At 36.0% G+C, this 17856-nt stretch overlaps 11 protein-coding genes across 11 annotated transcripts; 8 read left to right on the forward strand and 3 right to left on the reverse strand.

Annotated features, from left to right (window-relative positions):
* Positions 1–285: 285 nt before the first annotated feature.
* Positions 286–1754, forward strand: C9374_014244 (uncharacterized protein; the record flags this gene model as incomplete). The annotated part of the gene is made up of 2 exons (XM_044690210.1): positions 286–424; positions 742–1754. 2 exons carry the CDS (start codon positions 286–288, stop codon positions 1752–1754), a joined length of 1152 nt encoding a protein of 383 aa, XP_044541614.1.
* A 213-nt stretch (positions 1755–1967) lies between these two features.
* C9374_014245 (uncharacterized protein) lies at positions 1968–5452 on the forward strand (the record flags this gene model as incomplete). The annotated part of the gene is made up of 5 exons (XM_044690211.1): positions 1968–3374; positions 3617–3956; positions 4057–4633; positions 4776–4938; positions 5024–5452. 5 exons carry the CDS (start codon positions 1968–1970, stop codon positions 5450–5452), a joined length of 2916 nt encoding a protein of 971 aa, XP_044541615.1.
* Positions 5453–6525: 1073 nt separating this feature from the next.
* C9374_014246 (uncharacterized protein) lies at positions 6526–7320 on the forward strand (the record flags this gene model as incomplete). The annotated part of the gene is made up of 1 exon (XM_044690212.1): positions 6526–7320. The coding sequence occupies one exon, from the start codon at positions 6526–6528 to the stop codon at positions 7318–7320; it is 795 nt and encodes a 264-aa protein (XP_044541616.1).
* A 143-nt stretch (positions 7321–7463) lies between these two features.
* Positions 7464–8045, forward strand: C9374_014247 (uncharacterized protein; the record flags this gene model as incomplete). The annotated part of the gene is made up of 3 exons (XM_044690213.1): positions 7464–7601; positions 7782–7844; positions 7920–8045. The coding sequence occupies 3 exons, from the start codon at positions 7464–7466 to the stop codon at positions 8043–8045; spliced, it is 327 nt and encodes a 108-aa protein (XP_044541617.1).
* Positions 8046–8390: 345 nt separating this feature from the next.
* C9374_014248 (uncharacterized protein) lies at positions 8391–9576 on the reverse strand (the record flags this gene model as incomplete). Its single annotated transcript, XM_044690215.1, has 2 exons — positions 8391–9164; positions 9280–9576. 2 exons carry the CDS (start codon positions 9574–9576, stop codon positions 8391–8393), a joined length of 1071 nt encoding a protein of 356 aa, XP_044541618.1.
* A 248-nt stretch (positions 9577–9824) lies between these two features.
* On the forward strand, positions 9825–10839 carry C9374_014249 (uncharacterized protein; the record flags this gene model as incomplete). The annotated part of the gene is made up of 2 exons (XM_044690216.1): positions 9825–9998; positions 10171–10839. The coding sequence occupies 2 exons, from the start codon at positions 9825–9827 to the stop codon at positions 10837–10839; spliced, it is 843 nt and encodes a 280-aa protein (XP_044541619.1).
* A 219-nt stretch (positions 10840–11058) lies between these two features.
* On the forward strand, positions 11059–12128 carry C9374_014250 (uncharacterized protein; the record flags this gene model as incomplete). Its single annotated transcript, XM_044690217.1, has 2 exons — positions 11059–11300; positions 11402–12128. The coding sequence occupies 2 exons, from the start codon at positions 11059–11061 to the stop codon at positions 12126–12128; spliced, it is 969 nt and encodes a 322-aa protein (XP_044541620.1).
* An 80-nt stretch (positions 12129–12208) lies between these two features.
* Positions 12209–12814, reverse strand: C9374_014251 (uncharacterized protein; the record flags this gene model as incomplete). Its single annotated transcript, XM_044690218.1, has 1 exon — positions 12209–12814. One exon carries the CDS (start codon positions 12812–12814, stop codon positions 12209–12211), a length of 606 nt encoding a protein of 201 aa, XP_044541621.1.
* A 240-nt stretch (positions 12815–13054) lies between these two features.
* On the forward strand, positions 13055–14639 carry C9374_014252 (uncharacterized protein; the record flags this gene model as incomplete). The annotated part of the gene is made up of 2 exons (XM_044690219.1): positions 13055–13123; positions 13242–14639. 2 exons carry the CDS (start codon positions 13055–13057, stop codon positions 14637–14639), a joined length of 1467 nt encoding a protein of 488 aa, XP_044541622.1.
* Positions 14640–14827: 188 nt separating this feature from the next.
* C9374_014253 (uncharacterized protein) lies at positions 14828–16208 on the reverse strand (the record flags this gene model as incomplete). The annotated part of the gene is made up of 3 exons (XM_044690220.1): positions 14828–15269; positions 15422–15534; positions 15771–16208. The coding sequence occupies 3 exons, from the start codon at positions 16206–16208 to the stop codon at positions 14828–14830; spliced, it is 993 nt and encodes a 330-aa protein (XP_044541623.1).
* A 116-nt stretch (positions 16209–16324) lies between these two features.
* Positions 16325–17838, forward strand: C9374_014254 (uncharacterized protein; the record flags this gene model as incomplete). The annotated part of the gene is made up of 3 exons (XM_044690221.1): positions 16325–16439; positions 16517–16604; positions 16692–17838. The coding sequence occupies 3 exons, from the start codon at positions 16325–16327 to the stop codon at positions 17836–17838; spliced, it is 1350 nt and encodes a 449-aa protein (XP_044541624.1).
* Positions 17839–17856: the final 18 nt, after the last annotated feature.

A 17856-nucleotide genomic window follows, 5' to 3' on the forward strand; every position in this document is an offset into this window, starting at 1 on the left:
CCTAAGAAACAAAAACTTGAGCAATCTCGTCACATCACCGAGCTTGTGTTTTCCCTTTTTCCAGGTGATCAATTGTTATCATTGGAACAATTTCTTCATTCATATAGAGCTGTTCGATCTGTACTTAATTCCAACAAGCTTTCAGACTCCATTGAAGAATTGCTTTGAGAAAAACACGACAAGAACAATGTTCAGTGTGCCAAAATGTGCGATTGGCTGTTTCAGTGATGTGGACAAATGTCGCAATAAATTTTTAATAATTTTCAAAAAAATTCATCCTGCAACATGTCATCGGCAAGCAATAAACCAAGAGTATTGATTTTGGGAGGCACAGGCTTTGTTGCCAGACATTTCGTCAAGTATTTGATTGAAAATGATTTGGTGAGCAAGATTAGAGTGGCCGATAAACAATTGCCAAAAACTGGTACGTGATTTTGATGATGGGTACTCATCATCACGAATCCCTAATATTTCACGTGATGAACATTTGTACTTTTTGAAAAACACCAACTACGTTTTTTATGAAAATGCAAATTTACATGAAACGTTTTGAATATTTGCTTTATTGACCAACATACCATGGTTGATCAACAATATTAATTTCTTCTGAATCATCATCATCATGATGGCATTGACACACCGATCATCTTCCAATGAACACAACAACAACTACATAACAATATTGTTTACGTATACATTTGCAAATTATATATTACCATGACGCAATTATCATAACAATAGCCTACATGTCCGATGATTTGCTCAACATTTATGAGAACAATCCTCTTGTTGAATACAAACAAGCTAACCTCTCCAATCCTCAACACATCAAGAAGGCTTTTGAAGATAGCACAGGTCCATTCAACTTTATTGTGAATTTGGCTGCAGAAACAAGATATGGTCAAGAAGAGGCAACCTACAAACAAATGGTCTATGACATTTCTGTGAATTGTGCCAAGGAAGCTCTCAATTATATTTCATCAATTGAGAAATATATTGAAGTGAGTACTGCTCAAGTCTATGATTCCGGTAGCAAGGCAAGTAAAGAAACTGACAAGCTTGTTCCTTGGACATTATTGGCTAAATTTAAAGCACAAGCTGAAGAAGAATTGAAAAAGTTATCACCTGAATTTGCTAAAAAGTTAATCATTTTACGTCCTGCCATTATTTATGGACCTGCAGATTTGAATGGATTGACTCCACGTATTACATGTGCCTGTACTTATACTTCAACAAATGAGAAGATGAAATTATTGTGGAGTGGTGACTTGTGTATCAATACTGTTCATGTGAGAGATGTTGCTCGTGCACTTTGGCATCTTTATACCAATACTAAAACCACTGGTCCTCTAACATTTAATTTATGTGACAAGAATCAAACAGACCAGAAAAAGATGAACGAAATTTTGGAGAAGATTTTCGGTATTGAGACTGGATTTTTCGGTACTTTATTATCACAAGCTGCAAAATTGAACATGAAAGGAGCTGCAGATACTGCAAACGAAAATCACATGTTACCATGGAGTGAAATGACAAAGCAAAGTGGTATCAAATTCACACCACTCTCTCCTCATATTGATAAGGAATTGTTGTACAATAATTCTCTCTCTGTGGATGGATCACTTATTGAAAAGGAAACTGGTTTTCACTATGAATATCCAAAGATGACAGAAGAACTCATCCTAGAACAAATCGATTACTTTAAGAAGTTGAACTTGTTCCCTAACTTTACCAAGCTTGAAAAGAAGAAGTAATTGTTTGGTCCTTGATTGTGTGTGTGCTGTATTATTAGAAATTGATAAAATTCTTCCAACATACTTTCCTGTTATCTTTTTTGAATCCATTCCGAAAAGAAGAACCTTGAGAAACATCTTACTCGAAAGTCAACACTTTGGTAATGTCGTGTTTAAACAGAAGCTGGTCCTCCGTCACAATCTCGCATCCACACTCAGCAGTTGAGGAAAAAAATGCGTGCAAACCGGAAGTGGTTCAATGTGAGCAAATTCCGATTATTACTCTCTTCGTCATCATCCTACTGCTATCGGAATGGTTATTGCTTCGACAAGAGCACTCCCTACCTGTTATTATCAACAACATCACATCATTACCACCATTGTTCCACATTTTTCAACACTAACCATGGTTTGAAATTGCAAAATATTGCCTCTTCAGAAACAAGCGAAGCTTTCGATGATGTTATTCTAGATGAAGAGCAAGATCAACAACAAGCACAAAATATCATTATATCGTTTGATCCACTCACACTACAAAAGAAATATACATATACCTTTGGAGGAATTCCAGTTCCATCTCCTCCTTTCGAAATGAGTCCTCCAATTATTTTGGATAGTGTGGATACAGCAGCGCGAAAACTCCAAGGAGACATACCAGTAACTTTTTCAGATATTGAATATATTTTTCGAAAAGAGGAATCTAGATTGGAATTTTCATGTGGCTCCGTTGACGAATTTCCCAACGAGAATCCAGAAATGCCACAAATTGCTTTTGCTGGAAGAAGTAATGTTGGAAAATCAAGTTTGTTAAATGCTTTGGTGGATTCGGATCGATTGGCTCGTGTTTCAGCAACACCCGGCCACACAAAACGAGTGAATTATTTTAATATGAACAATTTATTATATGTAGTCGATTTACCTGGTTATGGATTTGCAGAGGGAAATGTTGAAAAGATCCGAGATTGGAATGTAGTATTTAGGGAATATTGTGTTAGAAATTCAATGTTGAAAAGAGTATTTATTTTAATAGATGCTCGATATGGAATATATGAACAAGATTGTGAATTTATGGACATGTTGGAAGAGGCTGGAATTTCCTATCAAATTGTTTTGACGAAATGTGATAAGGTTTCTTCAGAACATTTAAATGAAATGATGAACTTTTTATACAATGAAATGAAATCAGCCAAGATATTTAAAGCCTGTTTTCCATACATTTTACCAACAAGTTCTGAAAAGATGATCGGAATTCAAGACGTGAAAGCAGCAATTATTAGAGCGAGTGGAATTTTAGAAAGCGGAGCGTTATTTTCACGAACAGAACGAGAAGCAATGGCAAGTCGAATGGAAAATATTCTCAAGAGTGATTTTCCAGACCATCCTTACTTCAAGTTGAGAGACCAAGTGTTGAAAAGCGCACAAATCACTGCTCAAAATCAAGAAAAATACTCTACACAAAGACCAACTCCTCAGCAAAATGTGGATATCAATCAACCAGGTGATCCATCTCAGCATGGTGACCTCCATACGAAACGAGAACAAAAACAGGCTGCTTCAGGAAAAAAGTTGACACCCACTCAGGAGAAAATGTTGGAAAAAGCTAAAAAAGCAAAACAAGAAAAGAAAAACAAAGTGAATCTGGTAGGTCTCGAATAATGCTCGTTACTCTCTATACGAGACTTTGGGATGCTCAACCATTGAAATTCACTTGTAAAAATTATTAAAAAAATTCTTAAAACGTTTCCACCATCCATATCTCACACTGTTGTCAAATCATGATCTTTGACATTGTCCTCGCCTTGTTGATTGCCTATTTTATTTTCTATTTATTAAAATCCTTTATCAAAATCCGAAATAATCTTTCCAAACTCAACAATGCCAAGTGTAGTAAATATTGGCAACTGATCGATAATGGTCTCATTCGTTTACCAATCCTCTCACCCTACATTGCCGGAGACAATGCAGAACTATTCACCGAATTGGCCCGGAAGGAAATGCAAAGTCACAATCATGATGATCCAAACGTTGTGGTGGACACAACCCATCAACCATGCTTTTTCACCATTTCAACACCTGGGCGAAATACCTTTGTATTTTGGGACAAAGATTCATGTAAAGAAATATTCTTATCCAAAGCATCTTCATTCGGAAAGCCCATTGAAATATTTTATGAACCTTTTAATATTTTCGACAAACATGCTTCGAGTGTCTTGACTGCTCCAGGTGAGTTTTTTCAATTGCTTTTCAAATATATTATGTGTAAATCAAATAATTGTTAATTGTATATTCGATGATAAATTCTCTTTGGGAATGTATGAAACAGATGGCCCAGTTTGGAAAAAACATCACCATGTCGTTTCTCCAAGTTTTTCAACTTCCAATCTCCAATACATGTGTCAAGTGGCAACTAAATCATGTGATTTACTTTTTAATACTAAATGGAACAAATTACTTGAAAAGAACAATAAGTTTATATTGGATGTTGAAGATTTTGCTTCTGTCACTCTTGAAATTATTGGAGAAGCAGGTTTTGGAATTGAATTTGGTATCTTTTCAGAAACCTCAGATGAAGGAATGAAATTTAGAGAAAATCTCACTCATGTCATTCGTTACGATTACATTATTCGATTTTTCTTTCGAGAAGGTTGGATGAGAAAAATTATTTCACAGCTTGTTGGAAATGAACAAGCATTGGAATATATTAGTACAAAATTGAGTCGATATATTGAACAAAGACAGGAAGAGTTTAGAAAGGACCCAGAGAAGCCCTTGAATGACTTGTTGTCACAATTAGTGAAAGCCAATATGGGAGAGGAATCTGAACAGAAATTGAATGTGAATGAACTCAAATCGAATGCGTATATTTTTGTTGTGGCTGGACATGAAACCACAAGTACCACGTAGGTTGAGATTGACAATATGAATCCATGATTACCATTTCTGAAAATATTAATTTTCAACAATTTCTGAAATTTATTGAAAATTCAAAAATTCTTCCTCATTCACTCTAAAATTTATTCCAATGCTCGTCTCTCGATACAGGCTTCAATGGATCATGTATGAATTGGGTAAAAATCGACAAGCTCAACAAAAAGTTCGAGAAGAAGCTCTTCGAATTGGAGGTCAAGAAAAACGAGCACCAACCTTTGAAGATTATCCTAATATGGAATATATTCATGCTGTTGTGATGGAAACTCTTCGTTTGGTAAGTCAAAGAGTATGAATTCATACTGTTACCTAACACACAATCGGACACTGTTCATATTGTTAACATGATACAACATGGCTAGCATCCACCCGTTCCACATATTGTGAAAGAATGTACTAAAAAAACAACCATTGGAAATACCATCATTCCAAAAGGAAGTAACATTATTCTTCCAGCTCGTACTTGCCATTTACTAAGTTCAGATTTCACAAACTCGACACTCTATCAATCGACTGATTTTGCTCCTGAAAGATTTTTGGATAAGGAATTCAAACAACGAGTGATTTCATCGTGCAGTTGGTTCCCTTTCAGTTTTGGAAATCGACGTTGCATTGGTTATGTATTTAGTCAAATTGAAACTTGCATGATTTTGTGTCGAATGGCTCAATTTTATGAATTTACATTATTGAATGATGAAAGCAATCCAAAAGAGAAGGTTACAAATTTGATTGGATTGACCATGAGGCCTTCTACCAATATGAAAGTTTTAATTCAAAGAATAGAGGACTAATGCAAGGTCCTGTTGAACAAGGAACTTGTAAGATCTTTTAGATCGTATCATAACAAAAGCGAATAAAGATAAGAGATCTACAATAACGAAGCGCACAACAAGTTGGATATTTTCTCAATGCTAAAATGCCGTCAAGCCGTGTGAAGTTTGCATTCTTTCCTTTTTCATTGTTTCAAGATCATTTTGAAGAAGGAGTTGTGAATTGTAGGAATAAGTAAAATGTGAAAAAACATTCGACATTCATGAACATTTCAACACCATCAGAAGCTTCCACGACAAAAGTGTCCCCCAATGGAGAAGGACACCTCAGCCATGAATCAAACAACACAACAGGGCAACCACAACCGTCAAACCGAACATTGCGAAAAACACCTGGATTTAGGATGAGAAAACTGCGGCATAATCAAGAGTTTAAACAAAATTATTTCGAACATCGAATGTCGTTTCGAAGAGAGGAAGAAGAGAAACCCAATCTGATGGAGCCACAAGATGTCAAAGCCCGTTCGCATCAAGAGGAAATCGCGTCAAATCTTATAAATTGCATGTCACTAGATAACACATGTGTCAACAATTCTTGGAATGAAAGGTTGGATCAACAGGTTGTAGTCAGCACGAAGTCCATAGGCACGACGAACAAGCAGTTTAAAAGGGCAGAAACTCATCAAGTTGGTGGAACTTTACAACATTTAAATACAAATTCCTCAAACATAGACATGTGGGACAACGTTCTGCCCTTAAAACCAGTTTCTTACGAGGAAGTGTATAGAGAATGGTCTGATTTGTGCAATTCAAAGCTACATAAACTTTGAAGAATAAATTCTGAGAAGAGGGATTGAATTGTCAGAACCCGCTCGCGCCATTATGTTAAAACCGTTAAATTTTTAAAAATCGAAAAATTTATCACAAACCGCCAACGTGTTTCCACCAGTTTTTCTCCTCAAAAAAAAATTCTCAACGACCACTTCCAACTCGTTCTTGATACTAGTATCCTTTCATCGTCATCAATAACGAATATTTTCGTCCGCCCTAGATTTCCACTACCCATTCTACCATAATAATAATAATCCCACAAAATGTTTGAAGCTAAAATCACACAAGGAGAAATTCTCAAGAAGATTTTGGACGCCATCAAGGAACTCGTCAATGATGCTAACTTTGATTGCAACTCGACCGGAATGGCCCTCCAAGCAATGGATACTGCCCACGTTTCTTTGGTCCATCTCATGCTCAAGAAGGATGCTTTTGAAAGATACAGATGTGATAAACAAGTTGTTTTGGGAGTCAATATGGCCGTGATGAACAAGATGTTGAAATGTGCCGGAAAGGATGACTCAATTTCTTTGAAGGCCACCGATGAGCCAGGTACTCTTTCTCTCAGCTTTGAAAGCAAATCAGGTGAAAGAATGAGCGAATTTGAAATGAAGTTGATTGAAATTGATGCTGAACCATTGGGAATCCCTGAACCAGACTATACTGCTGAAATTACCATGCCTGCTAGTGAATTCAAGAAGATTTGTTCTGATTTGTCAACCATTGGTGATACTGTTACAGTTTCTGCAAACAAGGATGGTGTTAAATTCTCAGTGACTGGTGACTCTGGAAATGGAAGCATTACTGTGAGAGAGAATACAAAGGCTGACAAGAGCAATGAATCAACAACCATTTCCTTGAAGGAATCTGTGAGTTTGACATTTGCCTTGAAGTATTTGAATACTTTCTGTAAATCTGCTTCTCTCAGTGATCAAGTTGGTTTGTACCTCTCCAAGGAATCACCATTGATGGTTGAATTCAAATTCAGTGAAGATAGCTACATTCGTTACTACTTGGCACCAAAGATTGATGAAGAGGATAATGCTGATGAAGAATAAGCAAGAGATATGCTCATTCTGTTCATCCCTAGCGTATATTCCCTTGTACTCTCCAATAAATCTAAATTATTATTCAAAATAATGATTGTAATGTGAATGAGTGTGGATGTTTGACTCCGCAGAAGAACGATAACAATAGAAAAATGCCCATCGTTGGTCTTGCTCCCTTCAAAATCACAAGAGCCACCCAGAAGTATCACACAAAATTCGGATTTGAAATTTTCAGTTGTGTGTTGCACATGATGCGAACAGCACATAAATTTGGAGAGCCAGAAAAATCAGTACGTATCATCAGCTTGGAAAATCCAAAAGGAGTATCATGATTATTGTTTAATGGAAAATCGGCAAATGTGGTTCCGATGTCAATTTAAATTTTAAATTTAATGATACATGAAATTGTAACAATACATGATCACAAAATGATGACTAATTTTTTAATAATAATAATTTCATTGCAATAGAAAATCATTAAAGAAATCAAACAAAAAGTTCGGAAACATAAATATGAAAAGAATAGAGAAAAGGTAATTTAATCAAAAGAAATAATTATTCAATATTTACTTTTTATTCTGCTATTGCAATTTTACCATCTCGAAAAGATTAACGATTTAATGTATGACCTCAAAAACGCAGTGTTTGATTTGGATTACAAGTGGCAAGTCAAAACAGGATTGGTTCCAAACATTCCAAAATCAAAAGAAACAAAACGAATGATTGTAGAATGAAAAGTATGAAGTGTCACTTGAGTTGTGAACCATTTGTTGTTCATGAGCGTGTTGGCTCGCACTGTGAAGAACTCCACGAACTTTGTACAACTCGCTTATGAACAAGTAGTCAAGGATTAATGAATAGGTGCATGCCTTTATTAACGAAACGAGAAAAAACTGAGCTCTTAATAAACATCTCGAAAGTGATTGTGGCTGACCACCTCATTGTCCGTCCAACAAAAACTTGCATTCACGGACATGTATTTCATCTCCACAAACAAAACAACCCGAATATAAACATGTCAAACTAAATGTGTGTGTTGCTACAACGTAATTACCCTTTATCTCATTTGTCTCAATCGTTTACGCTTGAACTCGTCGATTGCTACCACTACCAGGAGCATCATTCACTGTGTACTTTTGAACCAATACGTTATCGTTGTATTTGATTGAGGCCAATCTTGGAGAAGAACAATCAGCACCTTTCAATCGACATTGGCCATACAAATCATACAACAAAACCTCAACATATTGCAACACGTTAGGTGAAACGTCAGGCAAGTTGAGCCATTCACGAATCTTTGGACAAGTCATTCCAGTGTATGCATTGAATTCAATAACAGCTTTTTGAGTCGAGTCAGCAGAACAAATTCTATGTTTTGGAACATTGTTTCCAGTATAGGTTGGTTGATACACTTGATTCAAACTCTTCTTGAATACTCTCACAGCCACACCAGAGCTTGGCTTGTCAGATGTTGAAGAAGCTAAAACAGAAGCAGATGCTACATTGGGAGTTGAAATATCTTCAACCACTTCATCAGTTGAGTACAAGACATTTCTCGAACGACGATTACGTTTGATCATACCCATAACTTTCTTGATCAATTTCTTGATGGATTGAGTTGTTGTCTTTTTCTTCTTACTTCCTCTCAAAATTGTATTGACCTTCAATGGTGATTCAAAATTATAAAAGTTGATCACTGAATTGCATGAAATTTCACAAGGTTCATATTTGACAGGAATTTCAACAGGTGTTGGGTCTCCATTGTTAGCACCATTTCCTGATTGTTGACCATTGACTCCAGCACATTGTCGTTGACATTCATAGAAGGAACCAGAATTTTCAGCAAAGCCAGACTAGAAAATCATCAACAAACGAAAAACCATCAAAAGATGACAACAAATGCCAGCCGTCAGTTATTGTACAATTATGGAAATTAAAAATTCTCACCGTTATCACAATCTTACTTACCATCTTACAAAAAGTATTACAACACACCGAATTGGTTGTTCCACAAATACTTCTTCGACAATCTTTTGCGAATTTTACAGCAGCACCATGATTAGGAAAAACAGATGGACGATTTTGATTCCATGCCGATTCCGAAGAAATGACACTTGTGTCCTTGTTGTTTTCAAAACATGGTCTGAGTTGACTTTGGAACGGTGGTTCATAGGGTGGACCTGCGATGACATTTGGCAGGTGGTGAAGCGAAACAAAGAGACCAAGCACAAGGATAAGAGCCAGCAGTCCCGAACGAATCTTCATTTTGTTTTTTTGTGAAATGAATTGATCAAATGTCGTGTCTATCATCGGCGCTTATTGTCTATTTTTGTGTTGACCTCGCGATTCACTGACATCAAGTTTAAGGCTTTGTGAACAAACAGTCAAGTCCTTTCGTTATCCAATCTATGAGGTACAATTTCTGTACACTTTGTTCATTCAAACGTGGAATTGAAAGAAATTAGAAAAAAATAATTACATTGTTTTTAAACATCATTATCCAGTACTCAGAAATGACACGAAATTTTGAGAGTCCCTACAAAGTTCTTGCTCCTGTTACAAAACCTCTCCGAAAGCTTGATCTCGCGTTTGGGAGAGGCTTTGATCATATGAGAGAAGATCCTGATGTACATCGGGTCATGGATGATTGGAAAGATCGATATAGGAGTTTTTTATTTGTGAGAAGGGTAAGATTTGGAAAATCAAAAATTGTACAATTAATTGTAGTACAACAATATAATCAATATTTCATGAATATACCATCGAATTGCAACAATCATGAAATATCAAATATTGAAATTTATTGATTTTTAAATCAATTGGGAATACTGGAATATCTCTCTAATTTCCAACAATTAGTTTCAAATTGCATCTCCACAGACAGGAAAAACGAAAACTTTTGAGCCAATATATGAAAGCAATCATTCAAGTCTGGTTGGTAGAAAAATTGGAGACGTCATTGACGGAATCGATGTGTCGACTATGTTTACTGGCTATCGTTTTAAAATTTCTGGAGCGAGTGATTCGACTGGAGTTCCTCATCAAGCAGGTATTTTTCAATATGGTCGAGTAAGGCTTTTAAAAAAACCAGGATCTTTTGGCTATCCAAGTTGGAGAGCTAAAAGAAAAGGATCCATGAAACGAAAAACAGTTCGAGGTGGTATCATTGATATGGGAACTCGTACCATCTCACTCGTCATTGTGAAGAATGGTACCAGTGTCATTCCAGGATTGACTGATGGAACTCTCCCAAAAACATTGGCTCCTAAAAGAGCTTCTAAAATTCGAAAATTGTTCAACTTGTCAAAATGTGACGACGTGAGAAAATATGTCATTAAGAGAAATGCTAAAATTTGTGGAAGTTTGGCTGAGAAGGGTGTTAAAATTCAACGACTGATTACTCCTGAACGAATTCGGCGTAAACAGAAAAAACTTCGACAGTCCATGCAACGAGCTTTAAAGAGAATGAGGGATGAAGAAAATTATCACAAGAGGTTTGGAAAGAGGTTTAGTGATCATCAAGAATAGACATCTCTAACATGAACCAGCCTTTCTTGATTGACATATACATGGAACCGTGTTCAAGGTTGAATCAGAAACCATTCCATTTTCTCATCAAGTGGTTGAACTGATTCAGGTGGAAGTGTTTAAGTGGAGAATCTGATCCATTAACATGACCACTCATCTCACCTACAAAAAAAATATTCGCGAACATACATTTCCTTATTAATAGACGAACTGAGAACAATGGGAAATTCAAAGAGTCAAAGCCTTGCTCAGTCGGAATGTTCTGAACTGATCCCCATTACATCGGGTGTTTCGTATCGAGATGCCTTAATGGATCACTTTCCGAGTTTGATTCAGCGAATGGAACACTCGAGCACAGAACTAAAATCATTTCTTTCGTTTATTTCCCAAACGAGAGATTTGTATACCAACATGTATGAAACGTTTGATCAGAAAAACATTAAGGCTTTGAAATCAGGCAGGTGAGTAATGAATGATTTCAAACAATATTTATGAAATGAACATATCCATCAATGACAAAAATCCAAATATATTTGTTTGAAACGTTTTGTATGAAATTTAGCGCCGATGAAGGGGAATATGGAGTGTTTGGAAAGGTAGTTTCGGAAATGAGGCAAACGTCCTCCCAATTAAAATCATCGTGTACAGAGCTGGCAACTCTTTCAAACGATAGCAAGGCATTGAGTGATGAATTTAATAGCTATTTGAAAAAGGCAAGAAAGGAAGAGAAGAAGCTTTCAGAAGAAGTCAGTACCTTTAAAAAGAATTATGAAAAGGCATTGAAAAAAGAGGAATCTCAAAAAGCTACAAAATTGGAACTCGAGAGAATGCTCACCTTGTCAGAAAAACCACTCTCCAATCAAGAGAAGGAAAAGCTCGAAAGAAAATTACGTGACCTTGAGCCAGCTTTGGAAAAACTAGAATCTGATAATCGATTGCTTCTTCTCAAATTTCAAGAGCGAGAGGAAGTTTACAAAATTGGTCTTGGAAATATTTTGTCGCATTTAGAATTCATTGATAGAAAGAGATTTTCTCTCATGAAAGAGTTGACCAAAAGATTGTTAGAAATTCTCAAGACTGTAGGAGCGTGTATTTCAGATAATGCAGCCCAAGTGAATATCACCATTAAGAATTTGGAGGACGAAAAAGTCTTTGCCAATTTTGTTGCATCATGTCGAAATGAAGTGTTCATACCTGCTGCCACAACCACACAACCAGCAAACGAGCAACAACAAACCGTTGTTACAGAGGAAGGTCCAATGATGGAATCTAATGAAACACAAGAATAATGATTTAATGCTTTTTAACCTCAACACATGACAGCTCGCTGCTGTTGTCTTTTCAAGACGAGTCTAACCAATCAAACATTTCACCTTCTCAATGAAGAATATTTCAATAAAAAGTAAACTCTCATCGAGACCAATATAATCGATGAAACTATGGCAATGGCAATATTGGAGACAGCATCCCATGAATCGCCTGTGTCTGTTGGACCAACCAATTTGAAATAATGATTCAAGAATACCAAAACAGCTCCAACATGCAGCAAGTCACCAATTCCCAACACCAACACAGTCCAATGGAAAAATTGAGAGCTCACCAAAGCTTGTTGATTATTATTCGAAAGAATATTAAAGTTCACACGAATTAACAAGTAATGAAGCATTCCGAAACAGAAAATCATGACACCTGCAAATCGTAATGTAAACAGAATACTCTCTCTCAAGACAGGACTGCTCACTCCAGCAATTAAACCACTCATGGATGAACTGGATGACGCGACCCGATGATCATTGGAAATCATAAATTGGACCAATGGCTTTGGAAGAAACGTTCCCAATACTAACGAGCTTTCAGGAAATACAATGAAAATGAGTCCGACGAGTAATTCAAAGATGAAGGGTTCCCAATAAGTGACGAGAAGAAAGATTTGAAGAAAGAGGGAAGGTTTTTGATCGCGTGATGATGATTGCATGACGGAGAGATTTGATTGCTTTTTTTTTTGATGTGTGTATAATCGATTTGCGGAATTGTCGCACTAGAAATGATTTTGCCTTAAATGCCAAATGTCAAGGAAGTCAAGACGTCTTTGATGTTTATTCATGGGACCAATCCAAGGGGCTATGGAGTCCTTAATTACTAAAATCATTTGAATCATGGCAACAATCCAGTTACCGCAAATTGATTGAACTGAAAAAACACTTCAAACAAAAAAATGACTTTATCAAGACGTATCGATAAATTACTCTTCGAGTTGGGATATTGCTCGAAAATAGGACTTCGGGTATGTGTAGTATCTCAAATATTCCAATCATAGAATTAACATGATGAATTTCCCAATTGTTCAATTAACAAAATTTTATAACATCCCATCATTATCGGAATTGAATTATTGAATGTAGAGATTTCTATCCAATCATGAATTAACTCTCATCAAACACCTCAATAACAACAAACAAATTCACGAGAAATTTCTCGGAACCAAAAAACAACTCCGACAAGTCATTACACCCTCTCAACTTCTCATCAATGGCCAACCTGTTCATACATTAAATCCATTAATTATTGCATTTGATAAACCTGAAGGTTGGACCTCAGAATCCTTAGGCTCACTCTATGATTATACTCATTTTCAATATCATCAAAAGATGAAAAAGAATTTTAAATTGATTGAACAGCAAGATGTAGAGAACCCTTCAAGTAGTAGTACTATTCAAATTCTTTCTCAAGAAGAAGAAGAATATTCCGAAGAAGAAGTTGATGATGATGAATATACTTCTGATGAGCATGAAATTTCATCTTCCGAACAAATTTATTCCATTCTTGATTTATTACCCAAAGAATACCCATTAAGGAAACCAGAATTTCAATCCATTCTGCCATTACCAGATGAAATTGGTGGACTCACGATCATTACTCAATTACATTCTGTAGCGAAAGCGTTCCGATCGGTACGTGCTCCATGTCGGCGAGTCTATCGAATTCAAACACGAGATGGATTTACTGGATTGGAGGATGAAGCTCTGTTGCATTTCCGATCGGATATTAAGGATTCAATTAAGAGAGTGATCAATCCTCCTGAATTTTTCGTAGTGGATGAGAAGAAGCATATTGCTGAAATTTCATTGTATGATTACAAACCAGATAAGATTCGTGAAATGATGAAAGCTATTCGACACGAGTTGTTGAGTGTGAAAAGAATTGGCTTGGGCGGAATTTTACTCGATGAGGATTTACCAGAATTGGTAACTCCAAAATTGAATGATGAAACTGGATTGGTGGAGTTGACCAAACAAGAAATGAAAGCGAACAAGAAACATTGGGTGGCTTTGGATGAGGATAGAATTGAAAAATTAATGAGCTCGAAACAAGAGGTTGTGGATCGATTGAAAATCGAAAAATCAAAGGGCAAAGTAAGACGAGAGGAAGAATTGCAACGATATGCACGAGAAACAAACATTCGAAAAGAAGATTTCAACATTTCGATGAATGTCAAGCAAGAGCAAGAGTTTAAGGAAGAAGCTAAAATAACAGAGACTATTTTGGGTGTGGACCAAGAGTATCCAGAGAAACTTGTACCAAAGAAGAACACCTCTACAAGAGAACAACACAAGCCAAAATACTCATTAACTACAATTACTGAAGCAGCACAAGCAGGAAACCCATTAATGGACATGGAACTTGATGAGAAGGATATGGAAGAATTGCAACGTTGGAATGAAGAAACAACAGAAGAAATGCGTCAATATGCTGCCAAGTTGGAAAGGAAAAAGGCCATTACATCAAAGAAAAAGAAATAAATATTGGTGTTGACCTTAGAAAATTCATTTGTTGGGCTGTGACCTGGTGGATGGAAAAATTTTCAACTCTGTGCAACATTTTGGCTGTGCCTCTATGCGACGTCTTAATGTAGTAACGAATTTATGTCCCTGAATTGATGCTATCCAGTTGCGAATTTCATTAGTCTTGTTGATCTCTAATTTATTCCTTAGTGTAGTTTTTCAATAATGCCAGAGAAGGTTTCAAATGCATCATACACGAAAAAGTTATTGAGAGGAGTTCGGTCTCTACTAATCACCGAGATCACTTCTTGACCCAACTCTCCACCTGCCACAGCACACACAGCATTAATTTCAGCGTGTGCAAATCGACACAATATTGAACAGAATTCTAACGTGAGCATGTCAAGTTGAGCCTTTGTCACACTTGGTAAATATTTCTGAACATGTCCATTCTCTTTAAAGTTGAAAAGAGCTTGCCCGTCTTCAATGGCAGGTAAGATGTTATTGTTTGCTGCTTGATAAATGAGGAGAGTCATGACACCAAGCCACATTTTGGACAAGTTTCTCACCTTAGCCAAGTTTGCTTGGAGGGCAGTTTCTAATGGAACAAAGGAATCTGATTTTTGAATGGTTCCCTTGTCGGCTTTTCTGTTGTTGTCGGGTACAATGTAGTGTGAGTCACGTCAATGATGAACAAGTTTGAATTGGGTCATTGATGGTCATCAGAATCGATTCCATTTGTATTTTGGTGTCATGCAGCAAAAATTTCAATTTAAAAATACAGTTCCCAAAAAACTTACAGCTTGTACTCAAAATTATCCAAATAATCATGGAAAGAAGTTACAATCAGGCCAAATGTATTGGTTGCAATAAATAATATATTCTTCTCTCTGCAAATATTGTTAATTTTAATCTAAAGTTTTTCCCCAAATATTTCCGATATGTATCCACATAAATGTTTCATGATGAATGAATTTTACAAGCAAATCATTGTTCGTTGATGAAATAATTATGAAATTAATAATATTATTCATTATTTCCAATTCAAGTAATTGATTACATGTGTGATCATCATCATCACACACGTGAGTAATCATCACAAAATAAATTTCAATAATTAATTTTCAAGCAAACCAATGTGACACATACTTGTTCCTCCAGCTTTGCATTATTCAAAATAATAAAATCAAAATTATTAAAGAATTCCTTTGGCTTTACCGACAAGGAATCCACTTCCTCAAACGTAACCTTCATCAATGGATTAAGCTCTTGTAAATTTGGATGACAAGCCTTTGCTCTATTCTCTCCGATATTAGCCTCTCGCACTAGAAAATTACATCCCAAATCAAATTGAGTAACTAATTGAGAATCCATAATATGAACCAGTCCTACTCCAGAAAGGACAATGTTCTTACAAATTTCAGCACTTAATCCGTTCATTCCGTACACAAGAATTCGACTCTGATTTAATCTATTTTGTGTTTCAACTCCCCACAAACGAATCTGACGATCATAAATTTTAGCATGTTCCTCCGAGAGCATTGGCATGTGGTCTGAAACAGCAGAATCATTCGTTTGGTTCAACATTTTAATATTATTGGGTGTTGTTGTTTTGAAAACGATATTGTGAATGATGAAATGAAAATATTTTTTCACAAACAAAAACTTTCCCGCCAGCAAAAATACAAAAAAAATCAATTTCAATGACCTCTCAATCATCATCGTCATTACCGACAATATTGAAATACAAGACGGATTTTGAGAAGAGTGTTGTTATAAATAATTTTGAGAATAGAGGATGGATTCGGACCAACGATGGTACGTTCTATCAGAAAATTGTTTCAAATTCTAATTTCCGATGATGACTTTGTGTGGTACATGTGTGTCTTGCTCAGAATCGGATTGGCATATCTATTGGGCCAGTGTACAAACTGTAAAACAATTATTTAATCCCGAGAATGGATTTCGTCTCAATGATCATCAGTAAGTGAATGAGTAAATCATCAATTGTATGATCAACAATGTAAATTCCACTTGTTTTTCTCCATTCTAATCCCATTTCAAATCCAGAATCATTAATCACTTTCCAAATCACTATGAATTAACACGAAAAGATTCAATGGTTAAAAACTTGAAACGATACAAAAAAGAAAATGAGAAAAATGAAGAATTAATTAATCTTACACATTCCCTTAATAATCCAAATTATGTACCACCACCCAAACGAAATATTATGAACTATGTTCCAGTCACTTACACTCTTCCAGCAGATTATTCGTTATTTGTTGAAGAATTTAAGAAAAATCCAAGTCAATTATGGATTATGAAACCTTCAAGCAAATCCCAAGGAAAGGGAATTTTTATCATTACCAAATTGTCACAAGTGAAACGATGGGCCAAAGACAAATGGGCCTATATGGCTGTTAAGGAGCAATACGTGATTAGCAAGTACATTAATAATCCCCTCCTTGTTGGAGGAAGAAAATTCGATTTGAGAATGTATGTCTTGGTGACATCCTATCGACCATTGAAAGCCTACGTCTACAAGGAAGGATTTGCACGATTTTGTACAGAAAAATATACTAACGATATTGAGGATATTGACAATATGTTTATTCACTTGACCAATGTCGCCATTCAAAAACATGGTGATGATTACAATGACAAACATGGCGGAAAATGGAATATTAAAATGTTACGACTATACTTGGAATCCACAGCAGGAAAGGAGAGAACAGACAAAATGTTTGAGGAAATTTATTACATTTTCAAACAGTCACTCTTGGCATGTAAAAATATAATTATCAATGACAAGCATTGTTTTGAAATGTATGGCTATGACTTGTTACTGGATCAGGATTTAAAGCCATGGCTATTAGAAGTCAATGCTTCACCCTCTCTTACCACAACTACGGTTTCAGATCGAATTCTCAAAATGAGCCTCTTAAATGATACGTTCAATATTGTGGTGCATGACGGTTTTCCAGAAAAGAAACTCTACAAGGACTACAAGTATGATAAAAAGCAACCCAAATTGGGGAATTATGAAGTGCTCATTGATGAGCTGAATGATGAGCCAGAAATTGAAATTGATCCAAACAAACTCAAGATGGGAATGGCAGCTGCACGAAGAATTGCAGAGAATGCTGCGCTAAAGAGGAAGGTGAACACTGCTTCGAACGCCAATCCAGGTGCCAGAAATACCAAATGGTATTAATGAGTACATGGTACTTGT

This window comes from Naegleria lovaniensis (genome assembly GCF_003324165.1).
Source record: "Naegleria lovaniensis strain ATCC 30569 chromosome Unknown tig080, whole genome shotgun sequence".
Taxonomy (NCBI): domain Eukaryota; phylum Heterolobosea; class Eutetramitea; order Acrasida; family Naegleriidae; genus Naegleria; species Naegleria lovaniensis.